At 50.8% G+C, this 26,224-nt stretch overlaps 1 protein-coding gene across 6 annotated transcripts in view; it reads right to left on the reverse strand.

The window, feature by feature from the left end:
• B3GAT1 (beta-1,3-glucuronyltransferase 1) overlaps positions 1–26,224 on the reverse strand; it is a 40,507-nt gene that overhangs the window by 3,216 nt on the left and 11,067 nt on the right. For 2 of the 6 annotated variants that reach the window (XM_064397920.1, XM_064397919.1), the window contains exons 2-6: positions 14,686–14,803; positions 14,385–14,531; positions 11,196–11,704; positions 6,233–6,529; positions 769–886 (exon numbers count right to left, since the gene is read on the reverse strand). In XM_064397920.1, coding sequence (XP_064253990.1) covers positions 800–886; positions 6,233–6,529; positions 11,196–11,704; positions 14,385–14,531; positions 14,686–14,689 — 1,044 coding nt within the window. In that variant the 5' untranslated portion in view covers positions 14,690–14,803 and the 3' untranslated portion in view covers positions 769–799. Of the gene's footprint in view, positions 1–768; positions 887–6,232; positions 6,530–11,195; positions 11,705–14,384; positions 14,532–14,668; positions 14,804–26,224 lie in introns of those variants that run through there. The other 4 variants (XM_064397923.1, XM_064397921.1, XM_064397925.1 and 1 more) reach the window with 4 other exon arrangements.

A 26,224-nucleotide genomic window follows, 5' to 3' on the forward strand; every position in this document is an offset into this window, starting at 1 on the left:
CACCACTGCTGAGCAAATCTACCCCTTCCTGCTCTTGCTTCTCAGTACTCAAGAGCAGCAACCTCCTCTCCCTCCAGGCCTGGTTCTTCACTCCAGTGAAAGGGAGCATTGTGCATTTATTTTTTTACCCATAAGAATGAAGGGTAGCTCCACAGGCTGCAGATACAAGTGAATAGCTCACCCTCCTGCAAACCACCTGCAGAAACACCCAGGGCATGAACAAACACCAACGTGTGTGTTCTTTCCTCCTTTCCACTGGAAAAGACACCCCAAGCTCTCCTCAGGTGAGCAGGCAGGGTTCAATCCACATCTTCCACACTCGTCACTGCCTCTCTTCAGTGTGGGCCTGAATTAAATATTTCCCTCTGGGAAAGCTTCTGCCTGACCAAAAATGTTTTTGCTGGTACTGCTTTAGCTTTCCTCAGGTGTTTGCAGGTGAATGAATCCATACCCTTCACCCCTGTGCTTTAGTTATATTAAAGTTAATAAGGCAACCTTGTTTACACAAGGATTTCTCTTAATGGTGTAACTTCTGCCTAAACTCCCACTCCCTGCACTTTTCTTCCCCTCAACCTTTCAGCAGGTATTTTGTCTTAAAAATGGATTAACTTTCAAAAAGAGAGATTAACAAATGATCTTGAGAAATTTGGCAGTAAGGGAAGGTCAGGGGTGTGAAAAATGGAAATGAAAAATCACATTTAAAAGAGCTTTTTTTCTTTCCCCTGCCCTTGTGCAGCCCTCACTGCTGTCAGAAACACGTGCTCTTACCTGCTGTTGGTCTCTGCTCAGCCATGCACAGTCAGATTTCCACGTTGGGATCTGTGAATCCTTTCTTGCCCTCGTTCACCAGCACAGGCTTCTCTGTCCTTGTGTGCCAGACTAAAATCTGAAGAAGCCAGCAGAAGTCGTTAGCTGCACCTCTCCAGTGCACAAGGAAATATTCCTGCACATTAAATCAATAGTGCAATTTAACCAGCCACCCTGGAGCCTAATGGTGCATCCACTGCTGAGAGGGGCTTTGCATAAACCTTCATTTAGGCAGAGCTGCTGCTCTGCAAAATGCACAGTGCACAGAAATCACCCTTTTACAGTGTGCTGTCGTGGGACATTAACCTGCTCCTTCCATGTAGTTATCCAGCAGCTCCCTCCAAAGGCTCATCAGCCTTCCAATGGGGTAAGGCAGCTCCCTCCCAGCCTGGAATCACATCCCTGCTTCCCACAGCTCCTCAGCTGCTCCTTGGTTATCACCTTACACCCTCGGAGTCACTCGGAGGGGAAATGCAAATTCCTGACATTTAGGTGGTGGTGTGAGGGAAGAGGCATCACCAGCTCTTCCCATCTTCACCCCTGCCTTTGGCTGGGGGAAATACAACCTGAATTCTTCAGCACATGCCTGAAAATCCATTACTGGGAGCAGGCATCAGTCTGCCCCCTAACCTCAGCATCACTTTTCACTTTTAAATCCTTTCCAGAGCCTAAAAAGCTACTGAGTGTCACTGAGCAGGGAAGGACTCACTGCTGCTGCAGCCTCAGAGCTGCTGAGGCAGGAGTTGGCTCCAGAATCCCTTCTTCCCACAAACTCTGGACTGCACATCCCCTCTCACAACCCAGCATTCCCCTGTGGATCCCCCAAAAGCCCCCTCCCCAGTCCCTTTGGAATGCTGGCCCCATACAGCCACCCCCTATTCTGTACCAGGTATTAAAACCCTTCCCAAACTAGCTTAAAACAGAACTGAAGCTTCTCCTAAAAGCTTCCCTCTGTCTTGGCAGCAAAGTTGCAGAGAGATCAACATCTGTGGAGGAGAACTGGCAGAACCTGAGGTTGAGTATTTCAGGGGGGCTGTTATAGGAAATTGTTTCTACTTGCTGTGCTCAGACGGTTCTGGAAGCTGTTGAAAATACTCAATTATACTCATTGCTTTCCCCCTCGAACCAGCATTGCTGGGAGCAGCTTTATCCTCTCCAAACAGGTTTCCTGCTTCCCCTCACCTGTGCCTGGCTGTTTCCCACCTCGCGGGGTTTCCCTCTGGTTGCCATGACAATCCCCTGCACACCGAATCCTGCAAACCTCTTCCACCCAGCGCCTGCCTTCCTGAAAAACCAGGCCACGTTCTGCTTCTAAAGGATGAACAAAGCACCTTTCAAACCCTCCTGGTTCAGGCAGAGCACCTTCCCCCCCTTCCCAAGGAGCTTGTTTGACCAAATTCGTCTCTGATGTGAGCAGTCACCTCCTGCGTGGAGCTTAAATCTCTGCTAATACTGAAGCAGTGGAGACCAACTGCTGGCTGGAGTGGGTCCAAAAATCCTTTTCATCATCCCCCACAAGCACTTCAGAGCCTGCTCATCAAAGTCACCCTTGATTCCAGCCCTGCTCTCCCCACGGCAGCGACCCTGCTGCAATTACTGCGCTGCACGCCCGGGAAAAGGCAAAACCCAACAGGGCTCACGAGTGGCTCTCAGGGCTCTGCAACGATGGTGAAAGGATAAAAAGGTGCTGGAGAAATCCTGCAGCCAATTCTGCTCCTCAGGGAGGGCTGGTGAGAGCCCTTTGCACTGCTGGCTCTCCTCACTGAGCCCTGCTGTGGCTCACACTCCAGCAGCAGAGGAACACAACTGCACGGCAGCAGGGCTCTCCTTCAGCTGGAGCCCACTGCTGCTCTCTCAAACCAAATGCCAAAAAGGGCAGATTAAATGGGCTGAACCAGACCTGTTTTCAGAGTTTGCAGCTTGATACAGCAGCTTTTACCATTTTTCATTCTGTGCTCCTTAACGTGGGAGGTAGATCACCATTTACTACAGAAACATTTGCTTTTCCTTTCAGCCAGTGCTTGTTTTTTTCAACAAGCAGCATGTTTTATGCCTCAGAGAAGCTTTGGCTCTCTCACAAGGGACCAAACAGTGAGGGGGACCAAATATCTGAATTCTCCTGAGCAGTGGTTTCATACAGATCACTCGAGGGATCACAGAGATCACTTCCCTTTAAAAGTACAACTGCAAAACTGTTCCACTCATTTACAGCCCTGCCATTCGGAGTCACAGGACTCAACAGATCTAGGAGGTCACAAGGCTCCATCTCCACAGCAGAACAATTAATTGCCTCTCAACAGGAGATGAAAAACCAAACAGAAGTGTCTGACCTGCAGTGGGAGGGGTCACAGGGTTTCCAGCAGACCCTCCCAGGAGGGATTCAGGAATTGTTGTTTGAAATGGAAACTACAGAATGGGGGGAAAAAAAGAGACACCAGGCTGCAAGGGCAGCTCTGCTCCCTGTTCTCCAGCCTGACAATAAAATGTTCCCCAGCTGTGCCATCATGGTGCCCTTTGGGCCTCTGTCTCTGCTGTAGTCCTCCCTGGCTGAGCCCACTGCAGATTGTTCCCTGGGTGTCCACAGGAAATAGGGAGCAGAATGTCCCCCCTTTCCATCAGCCTGACAGGAATGCCAAATCTCAGACCTCTCTCCTGTGCCAAGGGGTTGAAGAGAGGATGGTCTGATTCGGGGAAATGCACAAACAGCAGAAATCCAAATACAGAGAACCCTTGCAAAGCCCTGTTTCCTTACAGCTCCAGGATAAACCAATCCTTCCCTCCTCATAAGGAAGGATAACTTTCACCTCAACTTCCTTTACTTTCTCCTTCATTTTGGGAAGTTCCTAAATCCAAGAAAATAAGCATGATATGTGATCTTTGGCCTAAACTTCAGCTTTCTGCAGGAGTGTGTGTTTGTGGGCTGAATTCTGATCAATGTTTCCAGCACCAGCAGCGCATCCAGGGAAGGCAGCATTTTTGGAGAACAGATGTCTGTGCTTATCTTACACATTCCTCTGATCCCTCCTTAATGACTCTGTCTAAGCACATCATAATTTTTAATGTAAATCTCCCTGCAAAGCAGGTGTGTGGTTATGTTTAACAGAAGCAAAGCATGACAAGTGCTGGGAGCACAGGGGGGAGAGAGGAGCCTGTGCTGTGATCTCGGGCTCAGAGGACTCCAGACCACAGTTGGCTTTGGTCCTTCTCTGCTGCTGGCCCAGACTCTTCTCCTGTAAAATGGGTGAGTAAGAGCAGAAATGGGAGATTTGCAGGGCAATGGAGGCTGAACAGGAAGGCAGAGCCCAAGCTGCACTCGGAGCCTGCCAGGAGCAGACAGCATTCAGCTCACAACAAGGAGCCTTGTGAGCTCTCCCCACCCAGCCAAGAAAAGAAACTCAGCCTGCTTCCAGTGCTGGGCAGCAATTCCTGCTGCTTCCTCCCCATCCCTGACCCGTGTCAGCCCTGCCTGGCTCCAGCACCCTTTGTTTCCTCCTGCCTGGAAACAACATTTTCCTTCCTCTCCTTCCTCCAGGGCCGTCATTTCCCACCCTAGCCTCTCAGCACAGCTTCCTTCCAGCAGGTATTTATTTACAGCAGGGACAATGGACCAAAGACTGGATAACTGGCCACGGAGTAAACACCCCTAATCTTCTGTACACAGAGTAAAAGCAGCCATCTCTCCTGCCCGTTAGAAACACATCTATTTCCACACAGCGCCCAGAAACAGGGACCTAATTTTAATCCAAACTCTTTCCCCATTCTTGGGAGGCTGGTTGGGTTATTTGTGCTGGTGTTGGACAGCCATAACCACAGAAATGTGGATTCAGAGAGGCACAGCAGGTATCAGATAAAACTCAGACTCGCTCCTTCCCCACGGCTCCTCCTCCTTATTCCTGGATTCCTTGTGAGAGCACTGATGAAGATTCAGATTCTGGGGTTTTTTTCCATGGCTTTGGAGCAGTGCACATGGAAATCAGGCAAAGGGCATTAGTCACATTTTCTTTTCTATCCCAAAAAGGATGGAGACCTGGATCCAACACTGGCATTGTTGCCATTCACAACTTATTTGCAATAAACAATTCTGTTGGGGTAATTAAGCAATAAAGACTCTCTAAATCAGACTGGCTGATGTTTATAACAAAGATGTGCGAGTGCTACACAGGGGTGTCTGATTTCAGAGGGACCTCCAGCACATCTCCAGTATTTAGGGAACCCACTCACAAAGCTTCAAAGCCCTTGGCATTACCTCTGTGGCTGATGGGCTGTGATTGATGCCTGTCACTCTAAGCAGCCTTGTCTCATGGTGTCTCCCACGCTCCCTGTCAGCCCAGACAGATTCATCTCTCATCTCAGACTGGGAAGTTTTCAGGAGAGGAACCATGCGTGGTTTCTGTGTTATTTAGCACACGGGGTCCTGCTCCCTGACCCAGCAACGTGTACAGGCAGCATTGATCAGTCAGCTAAAAGCAGTAAAATCCCCCCCAAAATGGAGCTTCCTGGAGCTCACAGCAATATCCCAGGCACCACAACACTTCTGTATTATCTCTGACACAGAAAAGCCCAGGTTTTTGTGGGCACCTACTGCAGAGATGTCAAGAGGGGGAACACAACTTGGCAGCAAGGCAGAGCCTGCGTGAGCAGCTCTTCTCTGCAGCCAGGAGAGGCTGTGGCTGCTGCTTCTCCTGGGTGACAGCTCACACGGGCCCACAGAGCAAAGCCCAGCGTGTCACAGCACTCAAACCCCACTCGGGAATTCATGTTAAATAACTGACATTTCACCCATGGAAACTCCCTGCCCCAGGGGATCTGCCAGGCCACAGGAAAGCCCACCTTGAAAATAATATTTTTAAAGGGGTAATGTAAAAAAGAAGAACAGTTACAGGGGAGAGAAGACTGCATTTCAAGGCTTATGCAACCACTAGCAGCCTGCAGCCGCAAGAGATTAAGTGCCCTCCACACATTTTAGTGCATAATCCCCCATTCCCAGCTTCCATGAAACAGGGGTGTGCTCCCTGCAAACAGAGAGGAGCAGCCTGGAGAAGAGGAGGCTGAGGGGAGGCTCACAGTCTCTTCATGAGGGCCAGTGGATGGACATACACTGATCCCTCTTCTTTCTGTTGAGGACCTGGGGAATGGCTGGAGCTGAGCCAGGTTTAGGTTGGATTTTGGGAAAGGTTCTTTCCCCAGAGGGTGCTGGCATTGCCCAGGCTCCCCAGGGAAGGGGCATGGCCCTGGCAGAGCTCCAGGAGGGGCTGGACAGCGCTGCCAGGGATGCCCAGGGTGGCATTGCTGGGCTGGATGACCCTTGTGGGTCCCTTTTAGCTCAGGATACTCTGTGATGCTGTAAAGTGACAGAATGACGATGCAAACTGTTTTTTCTTGCCCCTCTGGCTCCTCACCACCCCGCAGGAGGACGAGAGCCTACCTTAGTGCAATTGGCAGCCTTGGGCTCCAGGTCGCTGAGGGTGACCAGCTCTCGGAGCAGGCTGCTCTCCTGGTAGCCGCCCTTGACCCCGCGCAGTTTGAAGTAGGCCTGAGAGCGCTGCAGGATGAGCCTGAGGTTGACGGCGAAGCCGGCCATGTCGATGGCGAAGGGGCGGTGCGGGTCGAAGACGGTTTTCCAGCCGTACACCTTCCCCGCCGCGTTCACCTTGGGCGACTCGTAGCGCAGGCCGCCCACGAAGGCCACGGGCCACACCGACACCTTCCTGGTGCTGCGCATCTGCGGGGAGCACACGCTGGGTTAACCCCGGGCTGAGGGCTCCGTCTGCGGGGAGCACACACGGGGTTAACCCCGGGCTGAGGGCTCAGTCCCCGGGGAGCACACACGGTGTTAATTAACTCTGGGCTGAGGGCTCTGCCCGCAGGGAGCACACACGGGGTTAACCCCGGGCTGAGGGCTCGGCCCCGGGGAGCACACGGGGTTAACCCCGGGCTGAGGGCTCAGTCCCCGGGGAGCACACACGGGGTTAACCCCGGGCTGAGGGCTCTGCCCGCAGGGAGCACACGGGGTTAACCCCGAGCTGAGGGCTCAGTCCCCGGGGAGCACACACGGGGTTAACCCCGGGCTGAGGGCTCTGCCCGCAGGGAGCACACACGGGGTTAACCCCGGGCTGAGGGCTCTGCCCGCAGGGAGCACAGCGGGTTAACCCCGGGCTGAGGGCTCAGTCCCCGGGGAGCACACGCTGGGTTAACCCCGGGCTGAGGGCTCAGTCCCCGGGGAGCACACGCTGGGCTAACCCCGGGCTGAGGGCTCTGCCCGCAGGGAGCACAGCGGGTTAACCCCGGGCTGAGGGCTCAGTCCCCGGGGAGCACACGCTGGGTTAACCCCGGGCTGAGGGCTCCGTCTGCGGGGAGCACACACGGGGTTAACCCCGGGCTGAGGGCTCAGTCCCCGGGGAGCACACACGGTGTTAATTAACCCCGGGCTGAGGGCTCGGCCCCGGGGAGCACACGGGGTTAACCCCGGGCTGAGGGCTCGGCCCCGGGGAGCACACACGGGGTTAACCCCGGGCTGAGGGCTCTGCCCGCGGGGAGCACACGGGGTTAACCCCGGGCTGAGGACTCAGTCCCCGGGGAGCACACACGGCGTTAATTAACCCCGGGCTGAGGGCTCAGTCCCCGGGGAGCACACGGGGTTAACCCCGGGCTGAGGGCTCAGTCCCCGGGGAGCACACACGGCGTTAATTAACCCCGGCTGAGGGCTCCACTTGCAGGCCGCAGCCTTCCCAGAGAGACCTCCTGGCACCAGGATATTTCCTGAAAAATCCAGGATTTTTTCTCCTACTGAGAAGCCCCAGAAAAGAAATGTAGATAATTATCTGCTGCTGTGGAATGTGGCAGGTGCATCTTTGACTGGTTCTGTGTGAACTGTGTTGACTTAATGACCAGTCCCAGTCCAGCTGTGTTGGACTCTCTGGTCTGTCACTAGTTTTTATTTTTCATTCCTTTCCTAGCCTTCTGATGTATTCCTTTCTCTCTGTAGTTTAGTATAGCTTTAGTATATCACTTTTTAATATAATATCAGCCTTCTAAGAAATATGGAGTCAGATTCATCTCTTCCCTCATCCTGGGACCTGTGAACACATCGACAGAGCTCCCACAGGACACAGCTTTTTAGGGGTCTCAGGCAGTCCTTCAGCTGCCAGGAACCTCAGCAAGGGGCAGGCAGCCCGTGGCTGTAAGCAGTCAGCTCTGAGCAGTGATTTCAGCTCTGAGCAGTGATTTCAGCTCTCAGTGATTTCAGCTCTGCCTTGTGAGGTGTCCCCAGGCCAACACAGGGACAAAGAGACAGCAGCTCCATGTAGCAGTTCCACAGAGTTCCTTTATTCCAGCACCCTGAGAAGGAGGCATGACAGCTCCCTCCCGAACAAGGCAGAAGCAAGAGTTTTTATGGGGAAAAGAGGGGTGGAATAAAGGCAGAAAAACCAATGGGTTACACAGAATCGATATGGGAGCCCAAGCATGCTGGGAACTCACCATGACCACGGAGGGTTTCTCAATCCAGGAGGGTTGAGATGATCTTATCACAGCCCATCCAAGGGGTATCTCTCCAAGGGAGAGGCCTGGCATGCCCGTCTGTCTCCACACATGGGGACACACTGACCCCACCTGTGGCTGCCACCAGCCCCTGGCACAAGCACCCCACCTGATGCCTTAGGATTTTAGCTTTTGTATTTTTCATATATTTTTAAAATCCTCTACTGTTTTGGTGTATAGCTCCAAACTCCATATGTAGTGTTGGCTGCTGTCTTCACATTTTGGTCAGACAAAACAGTTCCTCTAGGCCTGAAACTCAAGGACACCTCACTGTCTCATCATAAATAAAAAGTGAGTTGGGGGGAGCAAACGGGGGGTAAATGACTTCATTGCCTAAAGCTGTAATTGGAAGATTAACCCCTGATATGTAAATGGACCAAACTTGTATCTGTATGAAAACCCCATGACCATCTTCCATTTTGGGTGCAGCCCATTGGGGAGGCTTCATCTTCACCTGCCCCCAAGCAGTTCCACCCCAGGCAGCACCTCTGTGGCTCAGACCTCAGCACCACCTGTAAAGGGCCACCCATCCCACAGCTGGAGAAGGGAAGTGCTTTGGAAAGTGGCAACTAGCAACAGCAATGGCCACAGAACCGAGCTGGACTCAGCACCGAGAACAGAACTGCCAGTAAGGAACATCTCTGGGATTTATCACTGGGGTTTTTGTCCAGAGGTGCCAATAAGGAACATCTCTGGGATTTATGACTGGGGTTTTTATCCAGAGCTGCCAATAAGGAAGGAACATCTCAGGGATTTATAGGTGGGGTTTTTGTCCAGAGGTGCCAATAAGGAACATCTCTGGGATTTATGGGTGGGGTTTTTGTCCAGAGGTGCCAATAAGGAACATCTCTGGGATTTATGGGTGGGGTTTTCGTCCAGCTGTTGGGCTCCACATGGGCAAACCAAGACACAGGAGGGAAGCACCTTGTCCAAGGCCACCTGGAAATGCAGGAATGGCACATCTAGGAAGAAAGGTGGTCTCTGCTAAGGTATTTAAGCTGCAATCTCAGGCTAAGGGCATCTCCAGAGTGGGGCACTGCAGTTGCCAGCCTGGGGGACAGCTGGGAAGCACAGCCTCTCTGGACATTCCCAGCAGGCAGGACAGTCCTGCCCTGTGGAACAGGGTGCCTCTGCTCCCTGTGGTCACCAGAAATGGAGCAAAGCCACCAGGGCCCATTTGGCCACCTGCCCTTGCCAAGGCAGATGCTTTGAATGCCACTCACCCCCCAGCACCCTGCCCTGCTCCCTGGCAGGCTCAGCCTCCAGCTCTGCTCTCAGCTCGCTCTCTTAGATCAGGGCTCTCCCAGAGCTAATCTCATCACTGCTAATTACTGCAAACGAGAGCAGAAGAGCTCTGGCACTTGCCCTTCTGCATTATACAGCTGCTAACGGCAGCCCCTGTCCACAGGGAACAATAATGTGTGTCTCCTGCATTTCACAGCACATTTCCTTGGCTCAGTGACCTTAACTGCAGCGACATATCTGAGAGGAGAAGCACAGCACAGGAGTGAATGAAGGAACCTTTTCTGCTTTATTCATGCGAGGAGTCTGTCCCAAGATGACGCCGAGCCAGCCTCAAAGGGGACAGGGGAAGAAAGGAATTCAGCCTGAATTCACTCTCAGCTTTCAAAGCGTGTGCATTCCTGTGGCTGTGCAAGCTAAAGTGAGAGCCATTGGAGAAGGGAAAGAGGCATGCATGAGGAAATAAATAGGAGATCCCTGGTATGAAAACGGGCAGCTGGAGGGGAAGGAAGCAATCCTCCTTTCTCATCCCTTGGTGGAAGAGTTTGGCCTCAAGAGAGCAAGGGAAGAAGTAATTTCTGAGCTGGAAGCCAGGTGACGTACCTGGCACTAAGACCATTCAAACCTGCAGACAGGTTTGAAGCTGGGCTGGAACAAAGAGCAAAGGTGGGAAAGCCCGTGGAAAATCTTCCCCTGCTCAAGCCCAACCAGATTGTCAGGACATGCTGAAATTCAGCCCTGGAGCCGCAAACTTCCAGGGGGAGATCTCAGCCCCTCTGATAGCAGCCTGGGAGAGCCATGCCCGAGTCCTGGAATAGGAATTGCTCCAGGGGGGAAAAGCTGCACGCATCTCCTGGCACACACATCCCTGCCCCAGGCACTGCATGGAGGGCTCTGCTTTTCCAGGAGGGGAACCAAAATCTCTGACAAATCTCAAACAATCTCTGACATCATCAAGCTCCTCGCGTGTGCAGCAAGGCAGAGACAAGCACAGGGAACATCTCTGAACAAGATACCCTGGGAAGGCTGTGGCTGTGCTGACACAGCTCAGGGGTGGCTCTGACAGGACACTGCTGCTCAGCTGGGATCTGGAGCAGGCTCCAGGATTTAACCCTGGGGTGGGAGCAGGCAAAGGCAAAGGGCAGGGAAGGAAAAGGATTCCTCAAATGAAAGCAGGCAGGATTTAACAGACAGCCAAGTGGTGGAGGAGGAAGGTGGATAACATCAGATCAGCTGGAAATCTGGGATGAGGTGAGGAAGGAGGATGGCTGAGGTTTCTTTGCACGTTGGACAGCAGGGGATGTTCCAACCCTAACAAGGCTCCCCACAGGGGAAGACAGCTCCTCATTAGCTCCCCTTCCATGGAAGCTGCCTCCTGATCACACACCACAGACAATCTGGGGTTCCCATTGCTTCCCACGGGATGCTTTGGCTCTGGAAACACACAGGGCAACAGAGCTCCAGAGAAAATCACAGCACAGCTGCACTGCCTACAGAACTAACCCAGAGCTCAGGAGAGGAGCCCAGCACCTCCTCAGCTCACCCACAGCATCTCTCACCCCCTCCCCAGGCTAACCAGCCCCATCCACCCCCCAGCACGCCCTTACCTCCTCGAAGAGCTCCAGGCTGTAGGTGTTATCATCATCAGCAAAGTAAACAATCCCGGGCTGGCTGTTGTTCTTGTTAAAGGTCTCTCTCAGCCACCTGAGGGCCAGGTTCCTCTGCATGGTGCCGCGGGGGATGCGGGGGTCCCTCATGTCCCCGCGCAGTTTGTAGTTGCGGGGGGTCTCCACGTTGAGGTGGGTGTAGTTGAGCCCCGTGTCCCGCAGCAGGCGGGTGATGAGCGGCGTGCGGCGCTGCGAATCCTCCACCAGGATCCAGTGCAGGTTGGGCACGTGCAGCAGGGTGTTGGCCAGCCTGGTCAGCTCTGCCTTCTGCACCGGGCGGCTGTAGGTGGGGGTGACCACGTGGATGGTGGGCAGCGTGTCTGACCACGGGGGTGGGCGCGTGTAAACGTACTCTGTCCTCACCACCTCCACAATGTCCCGGTCCGACAGGCAGTATTCCTTGGAGTCCAAGCCTGCAGCGAGATCACGCTGGGAGTCACCACCATCATCTGGGCAAGGGCATGGAGAGAAGAGAGAGCCGCATGGACTCGGGCGTCCGGCACCCCCCGGCTGAGCCAGCGGGCTGCGGCCACCAGCGGGTCACCCTCGTGGGCACCAGGAGAGGAAACAGGCTGGGGTGGAGGCTTTCATAGGTAAGGGCACGGATAAATAAAGGAATCAGGGACGAACACACGTGAGAAAAAAAGATTCTGCTGCTAGAAAGCCAGCACCAAAAAGAAAAAAGGCCTGAAAGCCCGGGATAACTGGGCTGAGTGCTCGCAACAAGCGGCTTCAAAAAGCACCCAGAAGAGACAGAGCAAATAGGTCTAGATAAAGAAAATAACCCTGGAATGATGATCCATCATTCCTGAAGAGCTCCAGTGCTCTGGGCACCATGCTCAGTGGGGCAGAACTCAGACCTGCACTCAGGAACTGGAGCACCTGGACTTGGAGGCAGGGAAAAAACTGGTGGAAAACACCAGGCAGTGAAGGGCCCCAGCAGCGCAGTCTGGGCAGGGCACAGCAATGCCCTACAGCTCTCTGACAGGCACAGAGAAGTGGGGAAAGACACACTTCAAATGCAGAAATGGAGAGTGGAAATTAAAGCCTGTAATTGCAGTTTTTTTCCTGTAGAGACTTTCCCCTGCCTCTGACTAACCTGCCTCAAAAAGACCCCTCCAGCCTCTGAACAGAACAGCCCCTCCAGGGCTGCAGATGTGAGCAATGAACAGCCTAAAGATCAGATACTCTGATCCAAACATGCAAAATCCCTGCGAATTGTTCCCAATCAGCTCAAGGAAAACCAGTAGTGATGCACCTGCTGCTTTTCCAGGGTGCAACTTCCACATGCAATTCTCCACTGCAGGGCAGCAGGAATGCCACAGTCTGCAGAGATGAAGGGGGACCCGCACTCAGGATGTAAGGCTGCCTCTCCAGTGGGCACAGAACTCTTTGAGCCATAGATTTTTCAACATCAGGTAACTACCAGGAACTTGAGATGAGAAAGAACAGGAACAGAGGGCCATTAGATCTGACCCAGCAGGGGACTACCCATGGATTTTTCATAGAGCGTTATTCTTCCAGCAGCACACACTTTGAAACCTGAACCAAATGAAGGCTTTGTACTCCATGGTATTGACAGAGGGGGGTGGATATTTGGGGGAGGGAACAGGGTACATGTTGCTATCAGGCCCTATGTGCTGCAAAGCACCTCAGCATCACAGCAGAGCTCTGTGAGAGCTGGAATCGATTCAGAAATAAATCTGCGAAATGCATTGGACACAGACACAAATGTAATTAGCCAGGATGCTGCCCGAGACAGTTTGCAAAGCCCTGCAGGTCAGATCCTCAGCTGTGAGCCCTGGCACAGGGAAGTGCTGCTGTTTTGGCCATCTCCAGGTGCACATCTCTCTCAGCACCTGTGAGCAGAGCATCTCAGAAACGCTTCACAAGAAGAAAATTATTCCCCTTGAGAGCTTTGAGGTTGGTCTCTACCACCACTCACTTCCTGCTGGGGGCTCTGAGAAGCAGAGAAGTGTCTCATCAAGGTCATTGGTGAGTTCTTGACCGAGCCATTGGAGCAGTCTCTGTGCTGAAACTGCAGAGGCCATTCACAGAAAACAGCTTTTAGTGCAGTGATCAAACTGCTGTACAGACAGGCAGCATGTTTTCAGTCATCTTTAAAGTCCTCTTTTAGAGCCCAGTAGATCTCTTATCCTCTGAAACACTACCCACCTTCCAGAAGGGATCAGAGTCATTTTTCCCTGCCCAAAGCCTGAGAGGTGGCAGTCAGGAGAAAGGGAAGAATGCTCAGAACAGACTGAACTTCCTGCAGCTCAAACTGCACATCAGTGTCCAGCAAAGGGATAAGCAGGATGGGGACAAACACTGAAAGGGGAGAAAATCCCTCAGAGAGGATGAAAGGGTCCTGAAAATGAGCTGGCCTTCTTCCCCCAGACCAGCCTGCCCACAGCAGAAGGGCAGAACCAAGAAAGGTGGCAGAAGGCAACATGGCTTCTTCCAGCCCCCAAGAGCCCTCACAGCCCTTAGATATTGCTGCTGTGCCAAGAACAGGACAAACTGGGATGCTTCTGGCCAGAAGGGCTCCCTCAGAACTTCCTGGAGCCCCTGATTTGGCTCAGGGCTGTGTTTACTGCAGTGTGTGACAGGAGTGTGGAGTCAACTCCTCAGAGCACTTCAGCTCCCCCAGGCAGGTGAGATCTGGCTCTTGCCTTCTCCTTCAAGTACAAGAGCACTGCTTTTCTGCTTTCCTTAAAAGTGCTCTCAGCATCAGGTCTCCCGGAGCAGCTGCCTCGAGTGGCAGCTTTGTTTCCTCTGCTGCCTCTTTTGCAGCTTTCCTGCTGGAATAACTCTGTGTGCAGAGCACTGCAAAGGCCAGCAGGGAGGGAGGGGATCCTCTCAGGGAACAAAGAGAAGCAGCACTCTGGGCTTAGGACACAAAGAGCTCTCCAAGTGCAGCGAGCACATCCCATGGCATGGGGTTTGATGCCTCTGAAGAACCCCTACGAGCACTGGGCTGTTCCTACAGCAGAGGTGGGGAGGCTCCTGCATGGGCATGGTCTGGGAGCTGAGATGAGCATGGCTGCCATGGAGGAATGAAATGACAGAGGAGATGAGGACGAAGGGGGGATGCACGGGCTTGGCATGGGCTGGTTTGGTTTCTCTCACCCTTGTGCACTGCAAGCAGTGGAGCAATGGTGCTCTGGTGCCAGACGGTGATTAGCAGTGTCCAGGGCAGAACTATCAGCACGATAGCCAGGATGTCTCGTCTCTTCGGCATCTCCAAGACTGACTGGGCCCACAGCTCCTCATTACCTGACAGTGAAAACCCCAGAGACAGAACAGCAGAGCACATGGAGAACAGAAATAAATGGGCAGGAAGGAGCAAGGACAGAGAGAGAGAACGCGAGAGAGGGAGAGAGCAGCAAGGCGACACGACTCGTGGGTCTTACCAGTGCTTACAACCCACCCATTGCAGAAGCAGGTTTGCAGGGGCCTCGGCTGCTGAGCCAGGAGCAGGAGGGCACTTCTGCAGGGCACTGCTGGGGCTGCCAGCAGGAACCTCAGGGACTCATGTGGGAGGAAACCTGCAACACAGAGCAAAGGCCAGTAGGCACAGAAAGTACCAGAGCTCTCCTGAGAACAAAGCCCACAGAGGCAGTGAGCAGCAGCAGTGTCCCACCCCTCCAGGGAGATGCCTCCTGTGTGTCCAGGGCCTTGCTTTCCCTTTGCATCCCCTTGTCAAGCAAGTCCCTGTTGTCAGGAGAGCGAAAGCTGCTCAGGGCCGCAGTGTCTGAGCCATCCCAGCGGAACAGAACCTTCCCCTCCAGCCAGGCAAGCCCAGGCAAGGAGCACAGACTGCCACAACCACAGCACTGCCTGACACATCAGCACAGGCTGTCACCTGCCTGACCCTTCTCTTGGCCAGGCAGAGCCTGGGGTGGCTGCACCTCTGCTCCTGGGCACAGAAATCCCATATTTTTCCTGATGCCTTAGGATTTTAGCTTTTCTATTTTCCATCTATTTGTAACCCTGCAGTTCTTTAGTGCAGAACTCTAAACTCCACACACAGTGGGAGCTGCTGCTTCCCCATTTGGGGCAGACACAACAATTCCTCTCCAGGCCTGGCAATCAAGGACACCTCACTGCCTCAGGCTGAGAGATGGAAACAAAAGGGAGTTGGGGGAGCAAACCTGGGGTCAATGACTTCATTGGCTGAAGCTGGAATTGGAAGATTGACCCCCAAAATGCAAATGGACCAAACTTATAAAAGTGTGAAACCTGTGACCCATTGTCCATTTTTAGGTGGGCTTTATCTGCCCTAAATGTACCTGAAGGCCCTTCAATAAACAGAACCACTTTTTATTCCCTAAATTTTGCCTGGCCTCTGTTTTAGCTAGCCCTGGACAGAGGCATCATTCCCACCACTCCCTCAGCTCAGCCCATCCTGCAGGCAGCTCCAGCACAGCCACTTTCAGCTCAGGCTAAGCAAAGCTCAGGTTGGCTCCCTCTCGGAGGTGATGTGCCTGGAGTATATTAAAGTGCCACAACGGCTTAGTTTGATGCAGCACGAGCACATACAAGATTTAAGCAGGCTGTATTTCATCCCCAGCACGGCACTCAGCAGGGCTGCCACGCACCGAGGGCAGTTTGCAAACACGGGTAGCAGTTTAGTGCTGCTGCTCCCATGTGGGGCCGCGCATTAGAGGCTGCTAAAAGGGCTGCAGTGCAGGCAGGCAGAGCCCAGGGATGCTGCAGGGGGAGCAGGATGCTCTGGGAAAAGCACTGCTCTCCACTGACAGTGATTTGGGAGTTATCAGATCCCCTCCTTAAACCCCCTCGAGTCTGGGCTCTTGGTGCCACGCTGCTTGTGCAAATATTTTCCCAGAGCTGGCTTTTTCTTGGGGGCAGACATGGAGAGATCCAGGTTCAGGTCCCTGATTAGCCCAAATTGGATTGATCTGAGTTTCCCTTGTCCACTGGGCTGTAGAGCCAGCCCCCAGCACTGAGCCCACTTGGAATGAAACAGCTCCAAGAACTGACAGGTTTTTCTTCTAAATTAATCTTGCAATCAAGCAATATTCAAGTGGCTGGACAGAACCTGGTTCTTCAAAATTAGCACTTCAATCACAAAGGTTATTGATTCACCAGGGAAGACAATAGGTTGGGCTTTGTCCTTAAAACTGTCATGTAAATGTCCCTCAACTGAAGGTTCAGTGAATAATTTCCATGCATACAAAACCCAAACTCGTAGGAAAATTCCCAGCCAGATCTAGCAAACAGCCAGTTCCTCAGTCAGAGCTCTCTCATTTGTTTTCAGAATTGGTGAAAGCAGCCTTATTCAGACAAAGTAAACCAGGAAGAGGAGGAATTATTCCAGCAAGCATCAGCCTTCTGCTGCATCCCTGTCCAGCTCTTGGAGCCAGAGAATTCCTGCTGACCTCGATCTGCCAGAGCACAGTGCCCTGAGGAAAGAGCATCTGGCCTCATCTCTGCTGTCCCTGCGTTGCTGACTGTGCCTGAACAGAGGACAAGGAGTGGTGGCGTCCTTGGAATGCTCTGATGAAGCTGGAACAGGTCCCCTGAGCATCCCTGCAGGGCAGGGCCTGAGGGGCAGCTGGAAAGGCTGAACAGCTTTCCCAGGAAAAGTGCCTTCCCCAGAAATGCACCCAGGAAAGGATTCTGCTCCTGGAGAGGGAGTGGGGTGAAATAACAGCTAAAAAAGCCACTCAGAGCCCATTGACAGCCCTGGCAAGCTGCCACAGTGGGCTGGCATCACCAAATGCCCTGTTTATCATGGGGAGCTTCCTCCAGGCACAGTGCCCCTACCTTAAAGCTGCCTTTCCCCTGCCCCCTGCCCATCCAGGCTCAATTCAGCCTCGTCCCACAGGACAGGCTGAGCTTGCCATGGTGGAAAACGGGCCCCTTTTTGCTGGGGTGCTGCTCTGCTCCCCAGCCCCTGAGCACTGGGGAGAACAAGCAGGCTCCAGTGATTTGTGCTTTGCTCTGATAATTTCCATTTGCTCCGGAGCGTTCAGCAGCTCCCTGGTCACTCAGCTGTCACTGTGGAGCTCCGGCTGCCCAGGGCCAGCACAGCCCACTGGTGGCCCAGCAGGGAGAGCTGCCAGGCACAGGGAATGTCCCAGGGCTCCCTCCCTGTCCCCCGGAGCTGGCTGAGCTCCCTTTGTGCCACCCGCGCTCCTGGGCTGCAGATGCCACTCGGATGCAGTGGCTGCAAGAATGTCCCCAAAGGGACGCGAGCCCAGGGTGGCTCCCAGATGGTGATGGGTGGCAGGCAGGGACATGGAGCCAGAGGTTTGGCCACGCTCTGCACCCTGAGCTGCCCAGAAACATCCAGGGAGCAGCACGGGCTCTGCTCTGCAGCGTTCCCTCACTGCTGATTCCTGAAGGGATTTGCTTTTATTGATGATCCTGCCTGAAGGACGTGGTAAGAATTCCTTTGGGGCAGCTGTGAGATCTCCATCCAGAGCATTCCAGGCGTCCCTCTCTCCACACCCTGAAGCCACCGAGGGTCTCAGTGTGAGGTGACACCGGCTCCCAGTGTCACAAAGCCACGCTCCCCTCCCAGCACGTGCCAAAGCTGCCAAAGGTGAAATCCATTTCCTCCTGTGAACAACATCAGCCAGGAATTACAAGGCAGCCTATGATTTTATACTGCTGGTGAGAGGAGTCACAGCTTCACAGCCCAGGTCAGAGGGCTTGCCCTAAATCCCAAAATTCCCTTGTTGCCAAAGCCAGGCGATGATTTTTGTTGCTGTTTGTGGCACGAGACAAAAATTGGTCTGGGAAAAATGATGCTCTTCTTCAAGGCATTCACTCCAACCCTTCTCCATCATAACAGCACTCTCCCTTTCTCACTGAAATTGTTTGAGACAAAACCTGCTCCGTTCAGATTGTCACTTTTAAACTTCTCCTGTCTCCTCTTCCCCAGGGAAATGAATGAGGAGGAACAAATTTAAGCATCAATTAAAACAATCAAACTCCATTTTCCACCACAGGAAGTATCCTGCCTTTTTTTTTTCCCCACTTTTGAAAAGTGATGTGCAAGCCACAAATCACTGGCTCAAATGCAAGTGATTTTAGGGTTAAAGTGTTCCTAAAACAAAGGAGTTTGCAGGGTTTTGGGAAGAATTGGGTGCCACAAGATGAAAGAGATCCCCATCCTCCGGCAGAGGGCAATGGTGTCGAGGAATGACAATATGGAAAGGGCACTGATCTAATAAAAAAGCTTTAATAAATCCTGGAGCCACGTGTTAGTAACATGCTGGATTATTAAACACTGAAGGTTCTTTTTTTAAATCAAGTTAATTGGCATCAGCTCTGACACTTGCCATAGGAACGAGTGATTTGATCTGCAACCTTTATAGTCAGTTTTACCTTCATTCCTCCTCTGGGGCTGCTCAGCCCCACTGTCATTAATCCTTGGTTTGCCCACACTGAAGAGAAGCGATTTAGAAAATATTAAACTAAAGAAAGGCTTGATTTGAATATGTACCTATACATCTTACTGGAGTAAAAACATTGTCTGGATGTGAAAAAAATACACCCAAAAAATCCCCAAACAAACGTAGCAAACACTTGTTTTGTTGTGCTCCAAACAAGCCAGGAGATAACAAACAGATGCTGCCAAAACCTGCAACAAAAGCTTTGCAAAGAAAATAAACACTCACACTTCAGGAGATTGTCACCAAAAGCTTTTCCCTCCCAAAATCTAAAATCAGGGTTCCTGTCACTTTTGTAACAGCAGCTGGCTCTGATCCCTGCTGAAAAATGATGCTGGAGTGGCACAAAACAGAGTTGGTCCCTCTGCTCTGCCCACCTCAAACAACAAGCCCTGTGACCCCAAAAACCCTTCTGAATTCACACCCCAGCCCAGATTGGCACAGAAATCAACTCCTGCCCCTTCCCAGAGGGGGAAACTGAGGCACAGCATGGTCACAGCACAGCAGACGCTGGGGACAAGGCTGGGTCAGGACAAGGGAACAACCTGGGACAGTGGGAGGTGTCCCTGCCCATGGGAGGGGATCGAACTGGATGAGATGTAAGTTCCTTTCAACCCAAACCAGTCTGGAATTTTGGGATTCTGGAGCAGCTCTGAGCTCCAGGTGCTCCACACTCATCCCTGTTCCATTTCACGCTGCTTGGCAGGGGATGGGCATTCCAAGCCTCTGTCTAAGATTTTTGGTATTTGGCAGAACAGGCTTGTAAAGCACAAGCTAAAAATAAAGGTAGTAATAAAAGCCTCTTGCTCGTTAATTACTCTGTAAGCCATTACTGCCTAAAAACCCCATAACTTTAATGGGGGCTATTATAAGTATAGTAGCAAAACTGTGCAGCTAATTAGTGTTTAGTTATTAAGCAGAACATAGCCAGAACTGAGTAATGAGCACACAGAATTGCTGCTTCTTGGAGGATTTAATCAGGGGTGGTGTTTTCAAGCTCAGATTCTCCCGATCCAGGGGACAAAAGGACAGAGGATTTTCAGGCCAGCCCTCCCAGACAGCTCTGAGGGGGAATGGCCATCCCTGAGCTGATCTGTGCAGCACAAACCTTGGACTGCAAGTCAGCAAAGGGAAGGAGAATCACCAGAAATGTTTCAGGTCTCCAGGAGAATCCTTCCAGCTAGAGGAGACCTGGTTTCATCCATGAGAATCCAAATTCTGGAGCCAGTGCTGCAATGGAGGTTGAGGGTTTGCATCATCTCTTTACCCAGCATTTGTTTCCTTCTTTTAAAAATTGAAATAATTCCTATGGCCAGAATACAGAAATAATGAATTCTTTTTTATGGATTCTTATTTGGTTGGGGTTTTTTTGGTTGGATTTTTTTTTTTTTTAGATTTCAGAAACCCAGAGATTCTGGAAAAGCCTGGTAAGGAAGCTCAGCTTCTGGAGGCTATTTTTTCACTCAGTATTTTCTCCAGCTTCCCCTACAAACCACTTGCCTTGGCTACAGAACCATTCCTTGTGTTTGCCAAGCTGCCACAGAAACTGAGGCACAAAATTCCCCTGACCTTGCAACAGCTGAGACAAAACCCAACCCACCCTTCCCTTCCAGCCTGAGCCCACAAATGGGATCAAGAACACAGATTATCTCCCAGAAAAAAAATTTAAAAAATAACCAAGCTTCTCAGAACAACACTTAAATTTTAAAGCAAGCATGAGTAAAGTGGATCAAGGGAGCTCAACACAAGCACAATTAGCAGCTGGAACTTATTGCCACAGGATACTGAGGAGAACAAGAACTTAACAGGATTCAAAAAAGGATTAGTTGTGTATGTGAATAAACTGCATATCCACAATTAGAATGAACCACCCACCAGTTTGGAAAACATAAAAACCCCTGCGTTTCAGAGCTTCAGCCAAATTTTAACAAGCATCAGAAACTTTCTCTTCTCCAGATTAATCCCCCCGCCGTGGTGGAATCAGGACAGGAGGTGTGGTGGCACTGCTCTTATGCTGTGACACAGTCCCAAGGTTCCACTTCTTCCAACAGCAAGGTGCACCTCCTGGGAAAGCTTGAAAATATTTGATTTATTGTCCTAAATGTGTTTGTTTTCCTGGACAGGCTCTCACATTGCAGCCATCACCACAGTGCCCAAGTGCTGTTCAGATTTCTCCTTAACTACAGGCACTGCACTTCCTCTCCTTGCTGCTACAAAGGGATCCTTTCCAAGGCTGGAAAAGGCAGGAATGCTTTGATTAAGTGATTTTGGAAAGGGCTGAACCTGTGCTTTGCAGCCTTCTTGTGCCAAGCAAAGCAGGAGCAAAAAAAATGCGTCACACACACTTGGCACCAGCAGTGGTGAGGCTGCTGTGGGTCCGGGGTGCTGGCACAGCCTCACCAGGCAATGGCAGCAGTTTCAGGGACCCCTCCTGCTTCCACATATGAGAATTACTGCTCACTTCCAAAAACTGGAAAGGTTTATTAAAACCTTATCAAAAATACAACACAAGACTGAATAGAGAAAATATTACAGCGCTGGGAGCAGAGGATTTTTCCCACCATGTGCTCATCCACACTGTAGGAGGCCTTTTAACCCTTTAGCCTCTCCCAAAGTTCTGTCCATCCACTCCTTCTTTGCTCTCCAGGGGTGGAGATCACTGCCTTACATCTTGATTGGAGGTCAGCTGTTGCCATGGTAACAATCCCACCCTCCCAAATGTCCCAAACCCGGGGCACCCCTGATAACAACACAAGGGGGGTAAACCACAACTATAAATCTATACATTGTATCTAGTTATATCTATATATATAATCTATACAGTTATAATATATAATAGTTATAATATATATAGTTAAAATAGTTGTATATAATGGTTTTAATATGTATAGTCTAGTTATATATATAATCTATATAATTATAATATATTGTATTATATATAGTTATAATAGTTATATATAATAGTTTTAATAGTTACATATAATAGTTATAATATGTATGGTCTAAATATATATATTATCTATATAGTTATTATATATAGTAGTTATAATATATAGTTATAATAGTTATATATAATAGTTTTAATAGTTACATATAATAGTTATGTATGCTCTAGATATATATATTATCTATATAGTTATTATATATAAGGTTATAATATATATCACTATAATAGTTATATATAATAGTTTTAATAGTTACATGTAATAGTTTTAATATGTAGAGTCTAGTTATATAGATAATCTATATAGTTATTACATATAAAGTTATATAGCACTATAATAGTTATATATAGTTAATAGTTATGTATAGCCTAGTTTTATATATATATATAACTATATAAATCTATAAAACTTCTCTTAACATACACATAATATTTGCCTTTTAACTGTGAGAGCCAGCCATGGCATTCATTCCTCATCTGTCAGACAGAGGATGCTCTGCTCTGCCAGGACTGGCAGCACAGCAAAGCTGTGCCTTGGCTCAGGTGGGGGATGAGGAAACCTCTCCAGCCCCCAACTCTCCTGATGAAGGGCTGCACTTCACACGTGGTTTTTAAGAAGCATTTCTCCCAAGATGAAAAGCTGTTTGACTTACAGCTCACTCCCAAAAATAGAAAAGCAACTGGGAGTTGCTTTGCTTTGGGAAAAGTTGGTGGAGTTTTGTAAAGGTTGCTGGTGGGTGAATGCTGGGGAAATGGTCCAACAATTAGCTCATTTAAGGGTTTCTCCAGCCAATTCTCCTCATCTGGTGACACAACACTCCTCGAGTTGTCCCCTCTGCTCAGCCCAGACCACACCAGCACTGCCAGCATCAGACACACTCCCAGGCTCTCTGCTTCCACCTCTGTGCTCTGCATTGCACCGAGTGTTTTGTGCACTGCTGACTCCCATGGATCTGAAAAAGTGACATTAACAAAGGATGACCCAATTTCAACAGATCGGGCTAAATTCCACAGCTCCATAATAGGCTTTGCATATGCTTTGTCCAAGGGGTTTGAAGGCAGGAGCTGCCACGTGACACCTCACGGGAACAGGTGCCAGGTCACAATGACCAAACCTCACTTTTCCAGAGGAAAAGGCTCACCTTTCCAACCTGCAGGCCAGCAAACTGCATTTTTCCAGGATGTGCAAGGCTGAATCATCGAGCCAAATGTGTCAAGCCTTTCCTTTCCTTTCCTTTCCTTTCCTTTCCTTTCCTTTCCTTTCCTTTCCTTTCCTTTCCTTTCCTTTCCTTTCCTTTCCTTTCCTTTCCTTTCCTTTCCTTTCCTTTCCTTTCCTTTCCTTTCCTTTCCTTTCCTTTCCTTTCCTTTCCTTTCCTTTCCTTTCCTTTCCTTTCCTTTCCTTTCCTTTCCTTTCCTTTCCTTTCCTTTCCTTTCCTTTCCTTTCCTTTCCCTGTACCCAAGGAAGCCTAACAAGCCAAACCAGTAGAACACAACAATAAAAGGAGGCAGGCTGCTGCTCACTGATGCTGGATTAAGGATTCCACCACCTCCACCACCCCACAGCTCGTTCTGGTGATGGTTGAGAGAAGCCCCAGGCTTTTATACCCCGTGTGAATTATTTTATACCCTGTGTGAATTATTTTTTATCCTGTGTGAATTGTTGGTGGATGATTCTGTGGGTAGCCCTGGGCTGGTGGGGCACACTGGGAGCTGCCTCCCCTCACGCTGGCACCTGGCAAAGTTCACAAATCCAGCCCTCAAAGAGGAAGAGCTGTGCCCAGCAAGCCACAAGGGCTCATTTTATCTCCCAATTCCCAAAGTTCTCCGTTGCAGACCTGGAGGTGGGACTGCTCTCCTCTCACACCCAGTGCCAGGGGGGCACAGCAGGGTGGGACACACCTTTGGCATCACCTGGCAGCAGCTCAGCAGCCCCACAGCCATCAGCACTCACTTTTAATTAAAGAGCTCTTCCCTAACCCTGGAAGAAAATAAATCCTGCTCTATTTAAAAGGAGTTATTAATAACCTGATTCTAATGTATAAAAGAAAAGGGGAGAAAGAAGCTCGCAGAGCTGAACAAGTTCACTTCTCCCACTGCAGAAAGCCACCACTGAGTTCTCTAAACACCTTAAAAAGAGATTTACTTCTTAAAAACATGATTATTCTCTTTTCAATACCTAACATCAAATATCTTAGAGGTGGGTTTTTTCCCAAAAAAACCATGAAGGCATCCAAATTCTCCATCACTTTTGGGAACAGCAGCAGCTGCTGCAGGCAGAGGTGAAGCAGAAGACAGAGGTGAAGCAGAAGACAGAGGTGGAGCAGAAGACAGAGGTGGAGCAGAAGCTGCTTTGCAGGAGCTGCTGCCCACTGAGCAGTGTCTGGGCTGGGAGGAGCTCCAGACAGGCAGGCAGGAGGTTCCCTGCCCTGGGAGCAGAGTGGGGCTGCTCCTGCCCGGGGCAGGCAGGGTGCTCCTGGCCGTGCTGTGAATTCCCAGCCGGCATCGCCTCCCTGCTGCTCCCCACACCTGCAGCTCCGAGCCGGGGCAGCCTGCAGGAGCTGCTGGGAGGGTCAGCAGCACCCAGAGCAGCCACGCTGGGAATTCCAGCTCAGCAGTGTCTGGGTGAATTCATGTTTAAATTCCTGCCTTATTCCAAACTTTCCACTGCAGAGGAGCAGCCAGGGCTCCCAGGGTCACTGCTGCACCCTGAGCCAGTCCTTGTCCCCTCCTGTCCCAGCTCATCCCAGCACTGCAGGAACAGATTCATGGCACAGCAGTGCTACTCACACTGATGCCTTAGGATTCTGGCTTTTATATTTTTCATCTATTTGAAATAGATGATATAATAATAATAATAATAATTAATAATAATAATAACAATAAATTGTTATATTTTCCATCTGTTTGTAATCCTGCAGTTCTTTAGTGCAGAACTCCAAACTCCACACACAGTGGGAGCTGCTGCCTCCCCATTTGGGGCAGACACAACAATTCCTCTCCTGGCAGTCAAGGACACCTCACTGCCTCAGGCCTGAGAGATGGAAACAAAAGGGAGTTGGGGGAGCAAACTTGGGGTCAATGACTTCATTGGCTGAAGCTGGAATTGGCAGATTGACCCCCAAAATGCAAATGGACCAAACTTATAAAAGTGTGAAAACCCATTATCATCTTTCACATGCAGCCCCTGGGGGGCTTTGTCTGCCCTAAATGTACCTGAAGGCCCTTCAATAAATAAATCTGCTTTTTATTCTCTTAATTTTGTCTGGCCTCTGTTTTTAGGTGGACTGAAAAGGCACCAACAGGAGTGTTCCCAGCAGGTTTTCACTCCCGTGGCCTTTCAGGACAGCTCCAGCAGAGCTCAGCGTGGCACTCAGAGCTCCCGGCTCAGCAGCTGGACAAGAAATCAGCCACTACATCAGCTTAGAGAGAAAATTCCCAGCTCCCATCCCCGTTAGATGGCTCCTTTAAAGGGATGAGGCTCAAATCCTGATCCCTGCTCAGTGCTGGGTGCCCACACAGGAGTCACTAATGGGACTGAGGAATTAACATTGATTCTTTGATGCCATAGCGTGGAAAGGGAAGTGGGGGGGCGGGGAATTTGGCATGATTAAGCAGATGCCTAGCTATAATTCAGCAGCTTGCAGCCCAATCAATTGGTGCTTGCAGTCCTGCAGCCCATTAGTGCAGCCACAAACATACACACCCTGCTTGGAAGGTCATTTTTAAATGGTCTCCCTTGTGGATTTTTGCTCCCTGCCCAAATTCTGAGCCTGCTGGGCCTGCTCAAAGGAGCACACAGGGCTCCACGAGGTGCTCTCATCATCCTTTGCTCACCAGCTGTCTCCCCAAGGAACAGGAACCTCTGCCTGCCTGGGAACCTTTGACATGTCAGTGATGCCTCAAGTTTAGCTTTTATGTTTTTCACATTCTGTGCTGTTTACTGTGTGGGTCTGATCTTCATATTATGGGGATGGTGAGCTCTGTGCACAGAGCAGGGAGACAAAACAATTCCTGCTCCAGCTGGGCACCAAGGACAAATGATCCAAATCTCAGCCCAGGAGCACAAACCCCGTGGGCTGCAGAGAGAAAAACAAGCAGGATGGGACTGCAGGGGCTGCAGCTGGGATTGGACACTGAACTGCAATGTGCACATGGAGCAGAGCTGAGCCCAGGGAGAGACCAGGGAGCGCTCGTGCATTTTGGGACCATTTGGGTTCATCTTGGGTGCAGCCCTGGCTGGGCTCTTGCACTGCCCAAGGTGCATCCATGGAGGAAATCCTTTTAATAAATCCCTGCTTTATTCTGTAATTCTGTCCAGCCCTGTTCTAGGCCAGCCTTCCCAAGGCATCACCACGATAACCTGGCCCATTCCATTTGAGAGGTGTTTGGCAGGGAACCTCCTTCTCTTCCAACAGCACAAACCCCCTGTGCCAATCCAATAAACCCGGAGCAGTTCCAGCACTGCCTGAGGAAATGGGATTTGGCTCTTGCAGGGAAAGGCACAGGATGGATGTTCAGGCTTGTCCAGCTTCCAACCCCAGCCTGGTTCTGACTCTGGCTTCCCTGTGGCTGAGTTATTTTGGCTCAGCTCACCTCAGCCT

This window comes from Passer domesticus, chromosome 23 (genome assembly GCF_036417665.1).
Source record: "Passer domesticus isolate bPasDom1 chromosome 23, bPasDom1.hap1, whole genome shotgun sequence".
Taxonomy (NCBI): domain Eukaryota; kingdom Metazoa; phylum Chordata; class Aves; order Passeriformes; family Passeridae; genus Passer; species Passer domesticus.